Consider the following 22,737-nt stretch of genomic DNA (forward strand, 5'->3'; position numbering starts at 1 on the left):
GAAGATACTCATACTTGGGCCAACAAAGTCCTCTCCTTTCTGCCGCAAATTCAATTACGTAGATGGGAGCAATAATTTCTCAAATTCATTCTTCGCTCCTTTATTGATGAAGCCTCACAGAATACCAGAGGAAAGAAAAATTTGGGGATTAGAAGAGAGAATGAGAAATTGGAGTATAAAGGTGAAGGAAAAAAAGGGTCATTTTTTAAAGTCACGTGATAGGTCAATGCCGGAGTAAAAAAGTCAAACACCGGAATATGACGTCATGGTCCCTCTAGACAACAAACCAAACTTATAAGGTCCTTTTAGACCACTTTAAACATAAAAGGTCCTTCTAGACAAAGTAGTGAACATATAAGTCCCTTCCAGACAAATTTTCCATAATAAATCTATCTAATTGGTTTAAAAAAAAAAAAAATCTATTTGATTTGTTAGACGGTTAATTTGAGGTAACTTTAAGTATTTTTATAGTAACTTTAACGAGTGATTTTTAATTTGTACTATAAGATTAATTAAATATACTTGATAAGTTTTTTGATTATTGTGTGTGTTCTCTATCTTCTGTGCTATAATATAGAACACTCATTTCTTAAGTTTTACGAGTACCAATTTCACTCCTTTCTCAATTTGAAAGTCGAACCAGATCAAAACATCCAACTGTCGATGGAAAAACTTTGCCGAAACGTCAACCGCAAACAAAGGATGGCCAGGCCCCGGTTCCCGGAGCAGTCTTCTACTTCTAGTCGACTGCTGCCCTAAGAGAAGGCAGCCTCCCTCGGGAAACATGGCCTGATTTCTCTTCTTTCTTTTTGATTTTGGGTTTCTTTATGGGAAAATACAAGTTAATCTGCCAGATAAACGGATTTTTGTTTTTCTGATGGCATTTTTGTAAATATATTAAAAAAGCAGGGTCATTTATTCAGTACTTTTGGTGACCTGTCCAATTATTGTTTGCTTTTTTGCTTTTACTGTTTACTGAGGAAATTACACATGTACCCCTCAACTAGTACATGAAAAGACGCATATACCCCTTCACTGGTACTTGAAAAGACAATTATATCCCCCAGATAAACAAATTTTGTTTATTTGGGGAATTGACTGGGTGTTGCTCTTTCTTTATTGCCCAGGTGGGGAAGAAGCTAGCCGAACCCGGGCACATAAGAAATAAGAAATTCTCGGCGTCGAGAGATCGCAAGTAACTCAGTGAATGCTCTCCAAGAAGGGCTTGGTTTGGAAGAAGGAAATGAAATATGAACAACCGCGCTGGGGGGACGAAGTTTAGACTGTGAGTGCACTTGTTGATACTGGCATGACTTGAATAGGCCGCCGTCCATTTTCGGAGCACTGAACTGGTGAACTGTTACTATCTTGAAGCTCTGATTTGACTTTGTGTGAGGTACCTGGAATATTTCCAAAATTCAAAATATTTCAAATACTTTTCAAATATTAGATATTCAAAAAATAAAAAGCTAATATTTGAACAAGTATCCATTATCCAAAATTTTCGAATTGGATATTTGATCAAAAATTATTATAAAATCGAATATGGATTGGATCTTTGAATATTCAAATCTTCGAGTAGTTTTGCTCGACCCTTATGCTCTACCTTTTATGCAATCGATAGATAAGTTACAACATAAAATTACACAATTTAACATCATCCAAATAATTGAAGCATATATATTTTCTTATCATCAATCATCCAAATAATTAGCATCTCTTCAACTCATAATCCACCAAATAAAAATTAAACAATTAGTAATTCACTGTTGTCTTTCTATAAAACAGGTACAAGATAATTATGAACTTAGCATCTAAAGTCTGATATGTCAAACACACGAGCAGTGCCATCCTCTGAAACTGAAACAAGAAAGTTGTTATCAGCAGACACAGCAAGTTCTTGGATTTTATCTGAGTGGCCCTTAAAGCTCCTAACATGCTCTCCTGAGCGAGTATCACATACGATTATCTGCCCATCACCACATCCTGAAGCCACCAACATGGACTCACCAAGCCAATTCAAGCAAGTTATCTCATCCTGCATCAATGTTTTATACCAACATCAAATATAAAATGAGACCCATACTTGAGACACCAAAATGAACACTCCCCAACAGAGTGTTAGACCACCTTTTCAAAGTCGCACACTTGTTTATGAAGACAAATATCATAAAAATATGTATTAAAACCACTTATTCAAGACCGTTGAAATAAATCACCTTTTATTTCATAATTTTTACAGAAGAAATACAAAACAAATGATTGTCTATCTATATTGAAGAAGTCAAAAGAAGTGCAGACACACCCAACCTACCTGATACTCAAAAATGTTGCGACATGCTGAATGCTGCAAATCCCAGATTACAAGCTTCTCATCTGCACCTCCAGTTGCTACCCAAGGCATGCTGTCATTCAAATCCATCTTAGATTCAATGAAAATGTAAACAAACAAGCGTTTTTACTTGATTTACTACCCCCATTTCAAATTATGTCAAATCTTTACTAATACTTTGAAACAGAGGTAGTACTATACTCGCTGTTTTTTCTTGGTTCTTACCTTTATACTTTTAATTTAATAAAATTTTCATCTTAATACGGAATTCAGTTTTAACAAAATTTCCACATTAACACTTTAAAGTAATTTGAATAAAGTTGTCTTCATCACCAAACACTTGCAGCAAAAGGGAGAACGCACAAAGAAAGCCCAATACATTGAATAGAACTTGAGTGGGACGAGAATGAGCTGGTAACCTGCTCAAGCAATACTTAAACCCATTATCATCATTGTAAAATTAAGCCAAATCTGTCAAGGTTTAACTCCTTGAGGTATAAACACTTCATAACATAAAGCGTTCAGGATTAGTGAAGAAATAGCCAGAGTAGCAACAAAGTACAAAAAAGAAAGCTTGGCAATTTTTATAAATGTATATAATGCTGATATATAGCCATGGAAGTTCCAAATTAAAAATGGGAAATACAGTTTACTCTTTTTGGCTCATCAAGAGACTTGCATTCTATAGGTAAGCAGATTTTCTGCATAAACACACAGAACACACCATCAAAATATCTGGATATTAAAAATTAAATCATGAATGATAAAACAATACATCATTGACCCCTTAGTTTAGTTTTATTTTTATATCTCATGATCTCATCTTATCGTGCATTCTCTATTATGGATTTTCTGTCGTTTACAATATTTTATTGGGTTTTTAATGAATTGTTTTTGGGTTGATTATTGAATTTTTAAAAAAAATTTAAAAAAAATAAAAAAAAAATAGCTATGATGTGATTAAAGTTAGTAAATCATCACACTAAAAAATTAAAAGAATAAAGGAGAGAGACAAGCATAGAGGATATCAAAGAAGGGAGAATCAATCAATCTGCCAAAAATAAGGAGAGAAACAGAAACTGATATAAATATCTATCAACCCTATGCTGCTTCTCATCCTGTTTTACTAATATTTTAATCTATTGTTTTGCTGCCAATCCATTATGAAAAGAAAATTAGACGATGAAAACAACAATAACAACAAACGAACCAACGAGACACGAGATAATAACAAAGGAGATTGTTACAGGAACTGGAAGACCTAAGGGCCCAGCCTAACTCGCTTAAATAATGAAGGGTAAACCCAATTGAAGTCAGTTCCATTAACATAGTGGATTGGGTTAAACAGGTTATAACCAGGCCAAGTCATGGCCTACCTATAAGGTCCAAGATCATCCTTGCCCCAATTTACCTCATAAATTCTAAAAATATTTCAAATCAAGTGCATCAGATCAGCAGCAAAGATATATTAAAGCATATTAGCACCCATAAAGCCAAGACGATAAACATTAAGCACATTTCTTTTTATAATTTATGTTCATATCTAACAACAAATTATTATAATTAACAAAATTGAGATTACTGTGCGCAATAAATAGAATATCCAAAAAAGAATATGGAACATGATAAAGAATTTGATATAATTTCCACACATTGCAATCATAAAAAAGGGAAAACAAAACAACTCACAAAAAATGGGATAACTGACCTTCTCATTAGCAATGTTTGCTACACTAAGGACACCATTTTCTGCTCCAGTAAGGGCAAGATTTGAATCGGGGGTATACGTCAGGCATGTCAATGCAGAAGCTTTTGTATAGCCTAATGATCAGGTACAATAAAAGCAGCACACTTTAAAAAGTAAATACATATATAGAACTGAGAGTAAAGGTCTAAACTCTAAACCCTTTCAAAATGAGGGAAGTGAGAATGGAAAAGATGTAGCTTGCAAGTATAGGCCCTACTTTTATCAAGCTAAATTGTAAACCACTCAAGCCATACTAGGCTTTAGAGTGGCTCACGTCAATCTCAACTTGTCTAAACTTTGTGTTATTTTGTAGAGTAAACTGAATCTCAGGTTTAAGATTTGAACAGAATCACACGTAGAAAAAGAATAGTAAACACAGATACTAGAGGTCATTGGGTTAACGCCCGGGAATTACAAGCGCTACTAAGAATAAACAACCACCAAGTTAAATGTACTAATTTCTATCCTTTATCAACCATCACTGTGGGTTTACAGCTTACAAGCAATTAAGCAAAGCAGGATTGCTAATGGGAAACACGTAAACTCATAAATGACTTTGAGGCTCTATAAAGCCAACGCTACTTCAAATTGAAGCTTGAATGAGAGATAAATAAATAACTATTGTTCATTGATTTTAATTATGCTTTCATTTATCAATTGTCCCTTAAATTATCTCAAATTCTATTTTTAGATAACTGCAACGGTAAAACCTCTTTCTATCCCAAAAATTTTGTCTAAAGCTTCAGTAATTACCTTCTCATGCAAATCTCATAGTAAAGAAATTTAAGAAACAGAGTGTGCAACACTAAAGAAATTCGTTGATCAACTATAAGCCTATAACAATAGCGGCATAGGGATGAAATCACCAAATTACCAAGCAGAGTCTAGAAAGAATAGAGCTCACATAAATCATGGAATAGCAACCAATTTAACCAGTAGAGAATTCACTCAATCATACATGCAATATGCACTGTCATCATCATCATGGCTATTTAACTTCATAACTTTCTAGGTCATAATGCAGTCAGTATCATTACAGCTAACTAAATTGTTACAGGACTTGTCTTCAAGTTTGCTCAAGTTAATTCCTTGTCGAGGGTTAGGGGGATTCTTACATCTACTTGGGTGCACATAGAAGTAGATGCCCTTAGAGGCAGGTGCACAAACAACCTTGGAGAAGTTTCCTATAATAAGTAAACACAAATACTTGTAATTTGTAAATGAGCCTCCACATTCCTACCATCTCCACATATCCGATCTTGGATTCCTTAATGGTATTTTGTAAACTTTAATCACCATGTACTCATATGAAAGTAGCTATAGGCCTATAGCATCAATTGTAAACGTGTTACATCTCTGGATCTTAACATCCAGCTTCAACTATCTTTGCAACTTACCCACTAAACTCTACTTAACGAAAGAAAAAATTGGCAACATCTTTTATCTATACGTAAGCAATCATTTCTTAACCCCTGTTAAACCTAAGTATAAAGTAATAAACTGCTAACTACACTAAATAATGGGAAGTGATAAGAAAATGCAAACCAAATTTTAAAAATGCTCACCTTTAACAACATTACCCTGACCACTTCTAGGATTCCATATTCTCAAGGTGGCATCAGAAGAACCAGTACAAATAGATTTACCTTCAGCAGGCAAAATAAAGGGGTGAAAATTAACTTTAGCCTTATTACAGCATTAAGGGAAACGAATATAATAAGTGATTGGAGAATGACCATCAGGTGTAAAACCACCACAGGTCACGTGATTACCATGACCACAAAATACATTGAGAAGGGCACCTTTATCAGCATTCCACAGCCACACAGTTGTATCGGTACACCCAGCCAAGACTAGATGAGCACTTGGATGCCATCTTACCCACTGTACATGCACAGCCATTAATAGCCTTCACAGCACAATGATGAACTATAAGAAATTGTTTTAATAATTTTTCCCTACCTCAAACTCATGGCCTTCAACGAGACCTTGAAACGTACATTTGAGATTGCCCATAATGTCCCAAATCTTAACACATGCATCAAGTCCTCCAGAAGCGAGTAATTGTCCATCCTTGCTAAAGGATAAACAAGAAACGCTGTCCCTATGACCTACAACAAAATTAATGTGGACTATATAAGGACAAGTGAAGGTGAACAGAATTGCTTAGTAACCTTTCCAAAAGTAACATTGGGTACACATGAACGATATATAAAGTCCCAAGTAGTCAAGTAAGATTCAAAGTATGTACTTAGTTATGTTATAAGATCAAGTTAAGCACACACAAAAACTTAAACCAAACAGACATATACCCTTAAGCTCATTTACCCTATCTTCACAACCAATATTCCAAAGATAAGCCAAATTATCTCCACCCCCGCTTGCCACTAATGTCGCGTTTTTAGGGCTACAGGCAACTGCATAAAGTGGCCCTGCAAAAGAAAAAATATAAACTTATGAAAAGTGTATATGCTGATTTTCCATGGCTTCATATGAATCCACAAAGCAAATCAAGGTAAATTAAAGAGAAATGCTTCTCACCAGAATGGCGTGCAAATAAATCAACAGCATCATCAGGCTCAGCATATAACATATCTGCATAATCATGAAATCAATAAGAATTAGTATCAAACATTGAAGTTGAATTCAACTCAATGAACTAAAATTATACTCCCTCCGTCCCCGAAAGAACAACCCTTTTAACTTAAATCTAGTCCCAAAATAATCATCCCATTTGCATTAAATATTCTCCGATTTGCAACAATATTTGTGCAAAATTAATTTTTCTAAATTTTGTTTTCCCGTGTACTTTATTATTTTCTCTCACTACTTTTTTACAAACCCCCACATGAATTCCACTTTCCAATGTACTTTTACTGTTTTACTACAACACGCGAAATCAGCACAAAAGGGTTGTTCTTTCAGGGACAGAGGGAATACTAGAATTAGAAATATAAAATACCTTCAGAGACATTTTCTTCATCATCATCCTCAACATCAGGGAGATCTACATTAATTAATTACCATAAAAAGCAACGATTACATAAAAATTTGTATAAGAGCAATAATAAAGAAACAAAGGAAAATCAAAATAAAATAATATTGACCTTCATCATCGAGTACAATCTCGTCAATTATATCAGAATCATCTAGAAAAAATTCTTCTTCATTGTCACTGATAATACCCTCCGTCACCGAAGATGCTTTTGCCATATGAATTTATTTCACCTTCCTATAATATATTGATATAATTACCATAATTTCATGCATAAAACTTAATTTCATATTCAATTATCTCATAATTCTAGGTATATTTGATTCAATAATCAAAATTAGGCTCATAATTTTCTTTTCTCACGGTAATCTAAGAATTTAGAACCAATAGTTGAAATTTAAAAACCCTAAAATAAAATATAAACCCTAGATTGTGAAATTGATATGATGATAACAACAACAACAAACAAGTTACCTTAGAAGCTGCTTTAATGGAGGATACAAGAATTAGATTCAACGGAGAACGCTTCACTGGAGAACGTTGAGTGCGCTTCAATGAAATAACTGAGAGAGGTAGGAATGGAGAACGTCAAAGCTTCGAAGCTGCTTCAATGGAGGACGCTAGAGTGAGTACCAGAGAACCAGAGAGAAGTGCAACGAAATAGTGAAAGGAAAACAAACGAGGAAAAAAGAAGACACTTAGGTTTCGTTTGGCATCATTTTGGTTTTCTGTTTTTTAGTTTTTTGTTTTTCAAAATCATATGATTTATGTCACGTAATGAATCAAAAATTAGTCAAACTTATTAAAATCACGATAATTATGAAAACTGACAACAGAAAAGTGGAAACACCTTTTTCTTGTTTCCTGTTTTTTGGTTTTTTGTTTTCAAAAAAATTGGAAATTGAAAACAAAAAACAATGTCAAACAAGCTCTTATATATATAAATGATTTACTCTTTTTGGGCTTAAAGTGGGTAATTAGGCTTTTATGAAATTGCAATAAAATTTAAATAGGCCAAAAATGGGTCAGGAAAACAATTTTTAGAATTTTTGGTAAAATAAAACTTTGAGGAGTTTTTATTAAAAGAAAAAAAACAATTTGCCTGATTTTTTTTTACTGAATTGAACTGATTGGAGCTACACTGAATGACTGAACTGAATAGAGCTGAAATGAATATTTTATGAAAGAAGGAAATTAAGAGTTGAAGTGAGCTGAACTAAATTAAAATTAAGTTGAAGTGTACAGGCCCTTAATATAATTTTGCTTCCTACCCATTTTTTTTTACAAAATAAATTTTGAAAAATCATTGGACGGGCCATGTATAGTCCAAACTATAGGTGATCATTGGGTAGGCCAGGTCGACGCCAAAAAATCAGTCAACTTCTCGGACCGGAGCGGGCCGGGATTTGTGTGGCCCAAACCCGTCCAAAATGGTCAGGTCATGCGGGCTTTACAGACTGGACCAAAAAAATTAAAAAAACGCATTTTGATCCCAAACCCGCCCCACAAAGAAAAAAATCTTCGTGTCGGCTGGGCTTGACCCGATTTCAAACCGAAAGTTTCTGCCCAAAACCCGTCAAAATTGGGCTGGTTTGGGCTGGGCTAACTTTGATCACCTCTAGTCCAAACCCATCATGTACCACTGTCCACTGTATTGGGCCATATCATGCATGCATTATCAAAACCAAATTTCACTGATAACACCATATTTTGTAGTGTCAAATAGGATTATGTTAGGCCTTATTGTGGTTCTCCCAAATAAAAATTGTTGAAACCCTGCTTATTCATGTTGGGACATGTCAACCCACCTTTATTCAAGAGTTCTTACATTAAACGTGTGTACTTACATACAATTTGATTTTATATATATACTAGTTTTGTGCCCGTACGATGCCCGGGTTGTTTATTGAATTTTAAGATAAATTTTTAATCTATATGTCAAATTTTAAAACATATCGTTGATATAAAATTAGTTAGGAATTGATGTGTTTTTGTGATGATTTAAACTATATAGTAGGCATGTAATGACTAATAATAATAACATTGGGTGAAAAACATTTCTTGACCCGTAATCTGAAATAATGACCCTATTCGAAATGACTCGTGACCCGACCCGATTGACAGGTCTACACACAGTAATAAAATTATATTAGATTGTAAAGTATATTATTTTAATTGATTTGAATATATTATAAATAATGGATGTGGTGCATTTTGAGTTAATTCCTTCGCTCCAAAAAAAATACTATGATACAAAAAATAAATTTATATGATAATTTATGAGTGTTATAATTTTTTTTTAATAAAATTATAATTTAATTTGTACATATGAAATATTGATACTTTATCAAAAATAAAACTCTAAATTAACAATTTTATCCTAAAATTCTATCCAAATTTGATTGAAAATAGGATTCTAAATTAACTTTTTTTTTTATCCTACAAATTGAATTCTATATAACTCTATCCTACGTGGCACGACACTTGGCGAAAAGTTGGAATGTCAAATGTTGCTATCTCGTCGCATGACTAAAAGTTTAGCTTTATATATTAATTATATGATATTTTTTTTTTCTAATGATATGAAGTACTCAGTACTTATTTCGTTAAAACATATGTACATCCAAAAAAAAAATATTACACCTAAAATCTTTATCTTCCGTCTTACTTTTATGTTACACCCTTTTCATATCCCGTATGAGTGTATGACTCAGAACCAGGGCCCAATACACTTCACATGACGTCCATATACGTACTTTAAACTGTTTAAAGGATCCATGTCGTAGCCTTGTACTCGTAGGATATATGGCAATCGGCAAAATCTAGTATAGTATGATATGAGAAATTGTTATATACATTCGAGTATATGTTGTACTCATGAGAATTTTATTCTCATTTTGATGATTGTATTTAATTTAATCATCAAACAAAAAGCAAAAACTAATCAGGGATTAGTTAAGTGTACGGTACACCTGGATGATACGGATACATAATAATTTAATGTTTTTTTACAACAATAATTTAATGTTAAGCTAAGTGAAATAATTATGTCTCGCTCATACTATGCTAAAGTTAATCGTCACTGTTATTTGTTGGTAAGAAAATACACAATAAGGCCCTGTTTGATTCACCTTAATTTTGCTGAACTGAACTTATTTTTACTGAACTGAACTTAATTTTACTGAACTGAACTTAATTTTACTGAACTGAAATTATTTTTACTGAACTGAAATTATTTTTACTGATTTTCTATTATAATTCTTCTTTAAGAAAATTGAATTTTACTGAACTGAACTTATTTTTACTGAACTGAAATTAATTTTACTGAATTGAACTTATTTTTACTGAAATAAAATTATTTTTACTTAATATTATTTTTTTAAGGTGAATCAAACAGGGCCTAACACAGTACATGCACAAAGCTGATTTACAATGTGGTTTGTGAAAGCAGGACTAAAACAAACCATAGTGTTGAGAATAACATACATACATACACACAATGTGTACTTCGTGAACAAGGTAGGCCCTTGGAATAGTTTATCACACCTATAAAGAGCTTGGACTTGACCAAGAATAACCTTTTTTCGGGAACAAACGTAGATCTTAGACTTAATTAGAAATACGAGTAATCTTTTTTATAACGCAACCAAAACGTATGTCTTAGAATTGACGGAGATCAACCTTTTCTCGTCCAACAAGTGAAAATCAAACTTGATTAACAATAACTTTTTCACAAACAAAACGCTTATTCATATCAACGTGTTTCGTATGTCAATCCAAGGAAACACATATGATCAAATCAATAATCTCGTTGAATCTTAAATATGATATGTAATTACAAACAATTATCGTATTAAAAGAAGCTTAGTGTTCTAATCGGCCATATTATTACCAACTTACCAAGGCTGATATTGATCCCAAATAAACAAATCACAGTCTCAAATCAATTACAATTAGTAACGTATTACATCATCATCGATTCATTTTTATATGGCTTGCTTGCGTAGATCAAGGTCGTCATTATTTTAATTTCTAATTTAATTGTGAAAAGATTAAGAATTTAAGATCGTGATTAGAATATCTTAAATCGTTATTATTTATTCTGAGCAAGAACAATTAAAAAGCAGTGAATTTATAATTAAATCGTAATAATTCAATTATTCTGATTTAAATAATTATTAAATTAAATTTAAATGGTAAAAAATAAATAATTGAATTAAAATCAGAATGATACATAATTATGCGCAATAAATCAAGGATCAACCTCAATCTGTAGCCAGATTATTATTTAATTGGATTTTAAATCATAGTATATAAATTATTAAATCAACATACAATTATACAAACTCAATCTCAGGTGGAATTCGAATAATTTTTTATTATTATAAATAGGGACAAAAAAAATGAGGGGAATATTCACCAACATATACTCTACTCTAAACAACATTAAAAATATACCAGAGAAGAAAGTATAGGAAGAGAATCATGGCTAGTCGTAAGTTCAATCGAATAATTATGATTAATTAGTTATGCATTTAATTATAATTTACATAGAGTACTAGGTATATATATTGTAATGGAATAGGTATCTTTCAAATAAAAATAAAATTTGTGATCCAATAATTATGATTGTTCATTGGAAGATATTGTCAAATTATGTTATCAAATTATGGAAGATATTGTCAAAAGATTAATTGGTGGTTAGGTTAAAGTCTATGAGAATTTTCATATTCTACCACACTTCTTATGATAGTCTTTTAAACTTGAATTATGTGGATCGATGTAGCATAAGTCTTTTCATATATACGATATACCCAATGCCAGATATTTCACTTAAAGTGAGGAATGAACGCGAATACAAGATTTATACTCAATGTTATTTCGAAGTTGAAGGTTTCAAGCTAAGGACTTGTTATTGTACCATTGCATGTGTACCTGTACTTGTACGGTTGTACCCCGTAAGTGATAGTTTAGGGCCTGTTCTGATTGACTGAACTGAACTTATTAGAGTTGAACTGAACTGAACTGAATATTTTATAAGAGAAGAAAATTAGGAAATGAACTGAACTTATTAGAGCTGAACTAAATTGAAAATAATTGTATCAGAATAGGCCTTTAGTTCAATGTATAGTAGGACTTTGATGTTGAATATAATAACTTGTCTGGTTATGCAAATGTAAATAATTTTTTTTTTTTTTTTTTTTTTGTAAAAATAATAATAATAATTAAAAAAAAAAAAAAAAAAAAAAACTCTTACACTGTACTAGGAAAATTGTTTTTTAAAAAGAAAATGATAAATATAGCCCTTCCTATCTGTATATGAAATTTTTTTAAAAAAAATATTGAGGATAAATTAACATCAATCACCGATCTGTGCGTGAACTTGTCATAAATTATCAACTTAATTACTCGATTCACAACTAAGTAAGGCCTTGTTTGATTCACCTTAATTTTGCTGAACTTAAATTATTTTTACTGAACTGAACTTATTTTTACTGAACTGAACTTAATTTTACTGAACTGAAATTATTTTTACTGAACTTAAATTATTTTTACTGAACTGAAATTATTTTTACTGATTTTCTATTATAATTCTTCTTTAAGAAAACTGAATTTTACTGAACTGAACTGAAATTATTTTTACTGAACTGAAATTAATTACTGAACTGAACTTATTTTTACTGAACTGGAATTATTTTTAGGAAATTTTGTTTTTTACCACCTTACAAAAGCACTAAAATCTCTTTTACCACCTCCCAAAAAAAAAGTATTACTTTACCACCTTATAAAAAAAATAAATATAGGTTTTACCACCTCCACCTGACTCCGGTGACGGAAAGTTGCTGTGGGTCCCACCATTTCTCATTTCCCTCCACATTTATGACAAAAAATACGATTTCCCTCTCTTTCTTCCTTTTCTCACCTTCCCCTCTGAATTATCATCAATTCTCACCTCTCTCCATCAATTTCTCATCAATTTCTCCCTTACATTCAACCTTGTCACTCTCTCTCCTCTCATTTTCTGATATTTGTCAAAAAGCAAACCCTAAGTCGCACAGTTCTTCCCTCAGCAAGAGTAGTTGGGACCACAATAGCGAAGCTACTGAGCGAGGTATCTGTCATCTTCAACGCGTAAAGGTCCAAAAGCTTGAGTCTTTGCTGACAAAGAATCTCGAATTCTGACGAAAGAGGTATTTTTTAGCTCCTTACTGTACTTTGTGTGGGTAATTGGGAGTAATTTGGGGTAAAATTTGCTGTTTTTGGGAATATGTGAATTAAACAATTATAAACCCTAATTATGCGAATCTTTGACTTGGTTGAACTGTGTTATTGTTAATTAATTAGTTGATTAGGGTTTTATTTATATTTTAATTGTTAATTAAGTGCAAAGTGTAGCCTAATTGGTCTTGCATGTTGTAATTTGTGAGTAGTTGTAAACTGGATTGAATGATTAATTGTTCAATTAAATACTGAGATTGTGCATTGTTGTGTTTGTTTTGTTGTTGTTGGACCTGTTACAGCTAGGATGGATAAAGTGAACCTTAAAATGACATTGGGGGGTGCATTTATACCCTCATTAGTTGGTAAAAATAGAAGGGTGTTAAATTGGGATGGTGGTTGGGTTTATGTGAGGAAAAATGTTCCTGTTTCTAGCATAGATGTACACTACTTGAGGGAGTCAGCTATACATGGTTTTGTGTATGCTACTGTTAGGGTGCCTAAGGGATTTAGTTGTTGGTATAAACAGAAAGGGAAGTCTTGGGTAACTGGTAAAAGGGAGTTGAATAGTGATGATGAGGTAAAGGGGTTCCTTGAGACAGTGAATAAAGATGGGGAAATAGAGATGTATGTGACTAGCCATGAGCAAATTCAAGCAACTGATAAAACACCATTTAATCTTATAGATGGTAATGAGTTGACTTCAAAAGAGAGGAGCAGACTTAAAAAGAAATTTGGTGGGCCTAGAATACTTAAGACAGGCCCAAAGGATACTAGCTTAGAAGTAAGGAGAAGCCCAAGGTTAAAAGGGATTGAGATTCATGACAAAGAAGCTGAGGACAGGGGTGAAAGAGTGCATGCAGCTACAGATAGAGTGACAGCAAAAGATAAGGGAAAGGGAAAGTTAGGTGAGGGAGCTTCTGGGAAGTTTACTGCAGCTGAAAAGGGTAAGGGAAAGGTTCTTGAGGGAGCTATTGGTGCTAGATCTGGGGGTGAAGAACCTAGGAAGCAAGGTGCAGGCAAGAAGAAGCAAGGAGCAGGGAAGAAGTTGGTGTTTGAAGATGAGTACAGTGATAGGGAGGGAGGAACTGAGTCTTCTGATTCTGAGCACAGTGATCTAGGACTGGACTGGGAGGAGGGAGAAGAGGATGTGTATGATGATGAATCTGATGAAGAGTGGTTGAGGCAAAACTTAGATCTGCTTAGAAGTGAGGTGAAGGGCAGCTTGGAAGGTGTAGGTGAAGATCCAGAGGAGCCTAAGGATCCTAGGGTTGACATTGATAGACATCTGAACTCACTTGACATCAGGGTTGAAGAAGAAGCTGATGATGAATCTGAGGAACTTAGGAGCTTAGATGGTGAGTCTGATGATGACAATGGTGGTTGTACTTGGTTTAATGCTGAAACAGATTTCTCCAAGCCTATCCAATTTGAAGTGGGTTTAAAGTTCAGCAATGTTCAAGTGGTGAGGAAAGCTTTGAGGCAACATGCAATTGAGAATAGGTATGAGTACTACCTATTACATAATGACAGCAAAAGGATAACAGCTTACTGTAGAAGAAGGTGTAGTTGTCAGTACAACAAGAAAAGTTGTAGATTGGTTCAGTGTACTTGTGTGAAAGGGAGGAAGTGCAGATTCAAGTTCTATGCTTCCAGGTTACTGAAATCAGATGCTTTCCAGATTAAGTCTTTAGTGTTGAAGCATAGGTGTGTAAGGACAAAGATGAACAAGAAGGTGACAGCTGAATTTCTGGCAAACAGGTACTTAGAGGAATTTAGGAGTAACCCAGGGTGGAAGTTAAGACAGATTCAAGAGAGGGCATTGAATGATTTGGGGATTAAAGTTGGGTATTACAAAGCCTGGTTGGCAAGAAGCAGGGCCAAATTGGTTATTTATGGGAGTGCAGCTGAGCAATATGCTAGGGTATGGGACTATGGGAAAGCTATCCTAAAGTACAACCCAGGCAGCAGTTGCAATGTGGTTGTGGATACAATGGATCAGATACAGAGGCCAATCTTCATGAGAATGTACATTTGCCTTGCTCCACTGAGTTTTGGGTTTGTCTCTGGTTGCAGACCCATTATTGGGGTAGATGGTTGCCACCTTAAAGGAGCATATCCTGGGCAAATCTTGGTGGCTGTAAGTAAAGATGGAAATAACAACATATTTCCAATAGCCTGGGCAACATGTGAGATTGAAAATAAGGAGACATGGGTTTGGTTTCTTCAAAGTCTGATGGAGTCACTAGGGTGCTTTGACAAAGGACATGGCTTGACTTTCATGTCTGATAGGCAGAAAGTAAGTGCCTTGACTCTGTTTTTTTTTAATTTTTTTTTATACATGTATATGGTTTAACTTTTGTGTATGTTGTCATATGCTAGGGATTGATTGAAGCATTTGCTGAAGTTGTCCCAAAGGCAGAGCTGAGGTTCTGTGTCAGACACATTTGGGCAAATTTCAAATTGCAATTTCATGGGGCCACTTTCAAGGAGCTTTTTTGGGCAGCAGCTAGGGCAAGCACAGTGGTATATACAAGAACTTTGACTTTATCTTTGCATTTGTTTTGAATATTTTGTGTATAATTGTGTTTGCATGTGATATCTTGTGTGTGAATGTATAATTTGGATTGTTGAATTTGGGATAGCTGTATATCCTTTGTTTGGCATTGCTGTACAAACTGAGTAATTTTTGTATGCTGTGTGTCTTTGTGTGTGTGTGTGTGTTAGTTTGAATTTGAGGTGGCTATGGAGTCAATTCAGTTCCTCAATGACGAAGCATATGAGTACCTTGCAAACATCCCCCCCCACCACTGGTCTAGGCATGCTTTCTCAACTACATGCAAGTCTAACATGTTGTTAAACAACATGTGTGAGACTTTTAATGCTGTGATTAGGGAAGCTAGGGATAAGCCCATTCTTACCCAAATGGAATGGTTAAGAAGGTACATGATGAAGAGAAGTAATGATAAGTGGGAGGCTGCCTCTAGCTGGGAGGGTTTATTAACACCATATGTCAACAAGTTGTTTGATGGCATTGAGAAGTATGCTAGGGCATGTACTGTTGTGGCTTCTAGGGGAGAGACCTATGAGGTTCAATACAAAGATGACCAGTGCATTGTTGACTTGTCAAATAGGACCTGCACTTGCTATAGATGGGAGTTGACAGGGATACCCTGTACCCATGCTTATGCTTGCATTTTAGACAAGAGGGAGGACCCTGAGTTGTATGTGCATCCACACTATTATAGGGTCACTTACCTAGATGCATATGAGTCTCCTATAGCTGCAATGCCTGGTTCAAAGCATTGGGAAAGGGTCCAGCTTAGAGAGCCTTTGCCACCTGTGATAAAGGTTCAGCCAGGCAGACCAAAAGGGAAAAAAAGGAAGCTTGAACAAGGTGAAGGGTCTGCTGCTGCTACTTCTCAGGGGAAAAAACAAAAGATCAAAAAGCAATGTAGAAACTGTGGTGGGTTTGGACATTATGCCAAGACCTGTAAGCAAGGTCCTGCACCAGAAAAACCACAGCAGCCTGCACAAAATCCCAAAGGGGGAAGGCCACAGCTGCAGACAGCTTGGATGAAAGAGCAAAGGAAGAAAAGTGAGGCTAAAGCTGCAAAACAGGTATATACATGAAATGTTGCATTCATTGTATGTGTTTTAGGTTGATGACTTATGTTTTTTTTTTTTTTTTTTGAAATGCAGGCTGCATTGACAATGCCAAAACCACAGGCTACTACTGCAGCAACATCTTCCCAGTTCTCAGCAACTGCCCCTGCATCATCAGCACCCTATCAATCTCTGAGTCAACCCACTCCTAGAGGCAGAAAAAAGAGCTCAACTCAACCCCAACCAAATGAGTCTTCATCTCAGCCAGCCCAAGCAACACAACCAAGGCCCAAGCTGCCAGTTACCAGAAGCAGGACAAAGAATTTGAACAGCTTGTAATAGTTTAGAGAATATGTACTTCATGAACAGCTTAGTTTTTTAAGTAATTTCATGTGTGTAGTTGGACAACTTAGTTTTTAAAGGTCAACATATGTAGTGCTCTTTTGCTGCAACACTTTCTCAACATTTTGTATGCATATGTAAATATGCCTTTTGCTACTACAATGAATGGGAATGACTAAATTAAGCACTACAAGTTAGAGCAACCTTTTCAAAATATTTCATTTCATTTCATTACGCAAAATATTCAAATACATAACATGATACCTTAACAAAAGCCATAAAACATTGCCTAAATTGACTAATGTCCACACTAATCCTAAGTTCTAGCAAAATACAAGGACATAACCAAACCTAGGAAACAAAACACAACAACACCCATAAACATAGTCAAATTCTTTGATGATCCATCATTTCCTTGACTCTCCATGCTCATCTTCTTCCTGTCAGAATTCAGTGCCTTACACTTGATCTTCAAGGAATCAATTTCATTCAACAAGCATCTCCTCTGCCCACTCACATCATCTACTTCCCTCTTCAAGTCATTTATCTCACCCTTCATCAATTTCTTGTCAAGTATTAAGTTGTTAATCACCTCTGTTTGCCATGGTGTTCCATCTGGCTGATCCACCCACTCAAAGGCTTTACAACCCCTTGTCTCTGTCACAGGGTCATAGAACTTGCACGACCTGAACTTGCGTCCCGGATTCTCCCTAGTCCAGGAAGTAAGCCTCGCCATGGGTACTCCGCATTGACATTTTTTTTCTTTTGATGGTGAATAGCTTACGGAAGACATTTCCTTCAACAATTGGCAAGCACCATCATCAACATTACTCCCAGTTGAACAAAATTACCATTGCCATACCCTAATTATAATAATCAATTCAAATTTAAAAAACCCCAATTCAATTGAAACTAACAAAAACCCTAATGTTAAAAGTACGAAATTGGGGTTCAATTCTTAAGTCATATCCACAATTACAATCAAACATCACATTTGCGACATAATTCAGACAACAATTTGCAAAAATTTGCTACAAAATCATCTAATTCGAGATTTAATTGAACATCGTACCTCCTTCCAATTTCTGTCTCAGTGAACTTTGTTAATTCAGCACAAATATCAAACAAGTCGATGCTGGGAATGCTAGGGCACACTTAAATTGAGTTTTTTGGAACCAAATCGAAAAAAAAAACAAAAATCTGTTGATTTTTTGGAACAAATTGGTTAAAAGGGGTATTTATAACGGAAAATCGAGGAACAAAGGGGTAAATTTCAAAAAGTAGCCGTTAGAATGGGACCCACAGCAACTTTCCGTCACCGGAGTCAGGTGGAGGTGGTAAAACCTATATTTATTTTTTTTATAAGGTGGTAAAGTAATACTTTTTTTTTGGGAGGTGGTAAAAGAGATTTTAGTGCTTTTGTAAGGTGGTAAAAAACAAAATTTCCTTATTTTTACTTAATATTATTTTTTTAAGGTGAAGAGAACAGGGCCTAAGTCTTTTTTTTTTAATAATACAACTAAATAAGTCTAATTCAATCCATATAATTTTTTTATTTATTCCGTATTATTTTATTGGTATAATTAATACACCACGGTGGCAATTTATTACCATCAAACCTCAAAGAGATACGAGTAAAAATAATTAATCAAAAACAAAGAAAGTAAACTTTCTCAAACATAATGACAACCTCTATGCATTAATTGCATTCATGAAATTGAGCTGGTTATGTAGAATAGGATGAGAGTATCAGCCGATAACAACCAGATAATTCCAAACTTACAGATCGATCGTGACATACGAGTATAAGCTAAGTCAATTCACGTGTTACAAACATTGTGCATGAATTATATTATGTGCCATGAATGTATGTCATTAAATCATCAAAGGCTTATTATACTTCATGTATGTTGACCCCCAACAATCCTTACCAAGACTTTTTGTGGTGTAGATGAGCCAATGAGTGATTCGGGTTTCAGCTAGATCGACTCATGTTAGGTCGCGTCCTAACACAATCTCACGGCAAAAAGGAGAGATGACTAATATACAAGCAAGTGAATTAAGGCTTACGGTTTTGATCGTCTTAAAGCTATATAATCATAGTGTTTAAGTAAGCTACAAATCTTACGTGTCAGTCATCTTCCTATCAATCCTTCAGTGTAGGATCATATTTCAAATAATAAAACAAATATTCGTCTTATTAATAGTGAATGCATCGTCAATCAAGTGATCAACTATGGACATTTTCAAGGAATGACCCGCTTCCTATTACTCAATAGAGCAATTCCTCGTTGATCCATATCAAAAGTACAATTGATCCATCTATTGAACACTCCCAAGCTTTTCTCTTACTTGCGCGGATGCAAACTTGATCGAAAAATTCGTGGCCTGGTAGCTTCTTTAATTATGTTCTAAAGCTGCTCAAGACATTTGTAGTTAGGAAATCTTTTGACCTTTTTATTTAATTGATTTGAGATTCCAAAATGTATAAAGCACAAAATTGATTTACGAGAGAAACTTGCTTATAAAAAAATTGATAGATGGTTATCACGCCTATTCAAAAGATAGATTTGTAGTTAATTAATAGCAAGATAATGCAAGTAATGCCAAATCTATGAAGAAAATTGTTTGAATTGGTTTCACTATTTAATTAACTTACAATTGTAATCATAAAATGACGTCTAATATTAAAAATCAACAATAATCATGGTTGATAATAACTCACAACATCTCAATTTAATACAAGAGTCCAATGCGAAGAATTACGGGTAGGTTGATAACTGATAATGCTATTGTGGCCTTTGAGATTTTTCATGCTATGTAGAGAAGGAAGGAGGGTAGAGCGGGTACGATGGCTTTAAAGCTTGATATGAGTAAGGCATATGATCGGGTGGAGTGGAGTTTTCTGGAAAGGGTTATGAGCAAGTTGGGATTTTGTAGGGAATGGATTGACAAGATTTTTAATGTGCTTGTCTTATGTGTCATATGCTTTCAAATGGAATGGGCAGGTTGATGGGAAGGTGGTTCCTTCTCGTGGGTTACGCCAAGGGGACCCAATATCTCCATATTTGTTTCTCTTGTGTGCCGAAGCTTTCTCTGCTTTGTTGTCTAAGGCGGCTAAGGATAAAAATATTACCGGAGCTCAGATATGTCGGGGTGCTCCTAGAGTATCTCACTTGTTCTTTGCGGATGATAGCATAGATAGCATTTTATTTGCTAGAGCGACTCTTCAAGAATGCTCGAAAATTGCCGAAATAATTGGCATATATGAAAGAGCATCTGGGCAAAAAATTAATTTCGATAAATCTGAAGTGTCCTTTAGTAAATGTGTGGATGTGGTGAGAAGGATGGATATTTTAGCGGTTCTTGGTGTGAGACAAGTAGAGAAGCATGAAAAATACTTAGGGCTCCCTACTATTATTGGAAGATCAAAGAAGGCGGTTTTTGCTTGCCTCAAGGAAAGAATTTGGAAAAAAAAAGCAAGGATGGAAGGAAAAATTGCTCTCTCAAGCGGGTAAAGAAGTGTTGATCAAAGCGGTTGTCCAAGCAATTCCCACATATATGATGGGTTTGTTTCACATTCCGGATACTCTTATTGATGAAATTCATGCTATGATTGCTCGGTTTTGGTGGGGATCCTCGGGAACGGAACGTAAAATGCATTGGTTGAGTTGGGAAAAATTGTGTCTTCCAAAGTCTCTAGGTGGAATGGGGTTTAGAGATTTGAAAATTTTCAACCAAGCTTTGCTAGCGAAACAAGGATGGAGGCTTATGAACAACCCGGACTCCCTTATCTTTAAGGTTATTAAAGCTAAGTATTTTAAGAATGGTGACTTTTTATCATCTCTTAGGGGGCATGATCCGAGCTTTGTTTGGCGAAGTATATGGGGTGCGAAATCGATATTGCTTGATGGATTAAAATGGAGGGTGGGGGATGGTAGAAGCATTAATGTGCGGGATGAGTTTTGGCTGCCAAGTGAGAATGGGATTAAGATTCCTACATTTAATGTGGAGAGCTCTGCGGATCTTTGTGTTGCGGAGTTAATTGATGGTGAAAGGCACTGTTGGGATATTGCAGCTCTGCATCAACATTTGACTGCCGAAGATGCTGCTCTAGTCCAGGGAATTCCATTGAGCCTTAATCAGGTGGAGGACTCTATGTATTGGTGGCCTGCAACGGATGGAATTTACTCCACCAAGTCGGGTTATTAGTTGGCAAGGATGGGGCATGTACGTGGCTGGACTGCACGTTTTGGGGGTGATAGGGCTGAAATCTGGAACTCGATTTGGAATATTGGAGGTCCCCCTAAACTTTGTCAATTTTTATGGAGGGCGTGTACGGAGTCACTAGCAACTCTTGGAAGATTGCAGCAGAGACATATTAGGGATGATGGTGTATGCGATTTGTGTCACAGTGCGCAAGAGAGCATCATTCATGCGATTTTTCTCTGTCCGAATGTGAACCAAGTGTGGGAGCTCTCTCCGTTTGCTGACCTGCTTCGAGATGCACCTAGTGAGAATTTCTTTGATCGTTTTGCGTGGATGAAGGGGAAGGTTAGTAAGAGTGAGCTGGTGGTGTTTGCGGCTTTAGCTTGGGCGACATGGTCATTCTGTAATTCGGTGGTGTTTGAGAACCCCTGGCAGAACAGAGACATTGGGGTACTGGGGTTTCTTAGGCTCGTGAAGGACTACAAAAGCTACTGCAATGCTGTGAGTCTTCGTGCTCCTGCTGCTGTGGCCAGGAACGTGTGGAAGCCACCTGCTGCAGGTTTGGTCAGAGTTAAATCTGATGCGGCTGTAATCTCTGAAGCTGCTGCTAGTATTGGGGTAGTGTTAAGAGATGATCAGGGGGTTATTTTGGCTGCCAAGGTGAAGCGAATTGCGGGGAAGCCGTCTGTTAAGGTGCTCGAGGCAATGACAGCAAGATTGGGTCTGCAAGTTGCGAGGGATCTTGGGTATGGAAGGGTGGAGTTAGAATCTGATTCTCTTGCTGTGACTAATCTGATCAATTCGAGAAAGGATGGCATGACTCCTTTGGACTTGGTTATAGATGATATTCGTGCGATTAGTAGGGAGTTTGTTAGTTTTTCTTGCTTTCATATCAAAAGAGTGGGAAACTGTGTTGCTCACCTTATGGCGAGGCAATTCCCACTTAATGGGTTTGAGCATTTGTATGTTGAGAACTTCCCGCAAGGTGTGATATCCCTTGCTGAGCTTGATCTTGGTTGATTATTATTGCTAATCTATGCTCTTTGGAGCCTTTCCAAAAAAAAAAAAAAAAAAATTACGCATTTAATTGAATAGGTGCACCTAAATAATATTAGGCTATTAGCTCAGAGACCTCTCTAAAGTAATTAAAATCACAAATTACACCACTTTACCATCACTCAATCAAAGATTAATTAAGCAACTTCGAGTTAAGCACTCCATCATTTAGTCAATTCCCACCACCTACACGATAACATACAAAAAGCACTTTAAATTAAAAGATAATGT

General features: G+C 35.3%; 3 protein-coding genes and 1 pseudogene across 4 annotated transcripts; 3 read left to right on the forward strand and 1 right to left on the reverse strand.

Moving 5' to 3' along the window:
* Positions 1 to 1,666: 1,666 nt before the first annotated feature.
* Positions 1,667 to 7,754, reverse strand: LOC145586176 (uncharacterized). 2 transcript variants are annotated; one of them, XM_081642937.1, is made up of 12 exons: positions 7,549 to 7,752; positions 7,187 to 7,311; positions 7,042 to 7,086; positions 6,621 to 6,674; positions 6,392 to 6,511; positions 6,042 to 6,190; positions 5,816 to 5,963; positions 5,645 to 5,725; positions 4,041 to 4,153; positions 2,692 to 2,751; positions 2,315 to 2,422; positions 1,667 to 2,038 (listed from the first exon to the last, which is right to left on the reverse strand). In XM_081642937.1, exons 2-12 carry the CDS (start codon positions 7,290 to 7,292, stop codon positions 1,808 to 1,810), a joined length of 1,215 nt encoding a protein of 404 aa, XP_081499063.1. In that variant the 5' UTR covers positions 7,293 to 7,311; positions 7,549 to 7,752; the 3' UTR covers positions 1,667 to 1,807. The 2 variants fall into 2 exon arrangements, with proteins under 2 accessions (XP_081499063.1, XP_081499062.1); XM_081642936.1 differs by lacking the exons at positions 1,667 to 2,038; positions 2,315 to 2,422; positions 2,692 to 2,751 and having other exon boundaries at positions 3,849 to 4,153; positions 7,187 to 7,307; positions 7,549 to 7,754.
* Positions 7,755 to 12,806: 5,052 nt separating this feature from the next.
* Positions 12,807 to 17,434, forward strand: LOC145584777 (uncharacterized). The gene is made up of 4 exons (XM_081641571.1): positions 12,807 to 15,592; positions 15,676 to 15,819; positions 16,021 to 16,914; positions 16,996 to 17,434. The coding sequence occupies exons 1-4, from the start codon at positions 13,601 to 13,603 to the stop codon at positions 17,236 to 17,238; spliced, it is 3,273 nt and encodes a 1,090-aa protein (XP_081497697.1). The 5' UTR covers positions 12,807 to 13,600; the 3' UTR covers positions 17,239 to 17,434.
* A 3,371-nt stretch (positions 17,435 to 20,805) lies between these two features.
* On the forward strand, positions 20,806 to 21,453 carry LOC145583810 (putative mitochondrial protein AtMg00310 pseudogene; annotated as a pseudogene).
* Positions 21,454 to 21,462: 9 nt separating this feature from the next.
* On the forward strand, positions 21,463 to 22,470 carry LOC145583811 (uncharacterized). The gene has a single exon (XM_081640780.1). The coding sequence runs from the start codon at positions 21,463 to 21,465 to the stop codon at positions 22,468 to 22,470; it is 1,008 nt and encodes a 335-aa protein (XP_081496906.1).
* The last annotated feature ends 267 nt before the right edge of the window (positions 22,471 to 22,737 follow it).

Source organism: Chenopodium album, chromosome 16 (assembly GCF_948465745.1).
Source record: "Chenopodium album chromosome 16, dcCheAlbu1.1, whole genome shotgun sequence".
Classification (NCBI taxonomy): Eukaryota; Viridiplantae; Streptophyta; class Magnoliopsida; order Caryophyllales; family Amaranthaceae; genus Chenopodium; species Chenopodium album.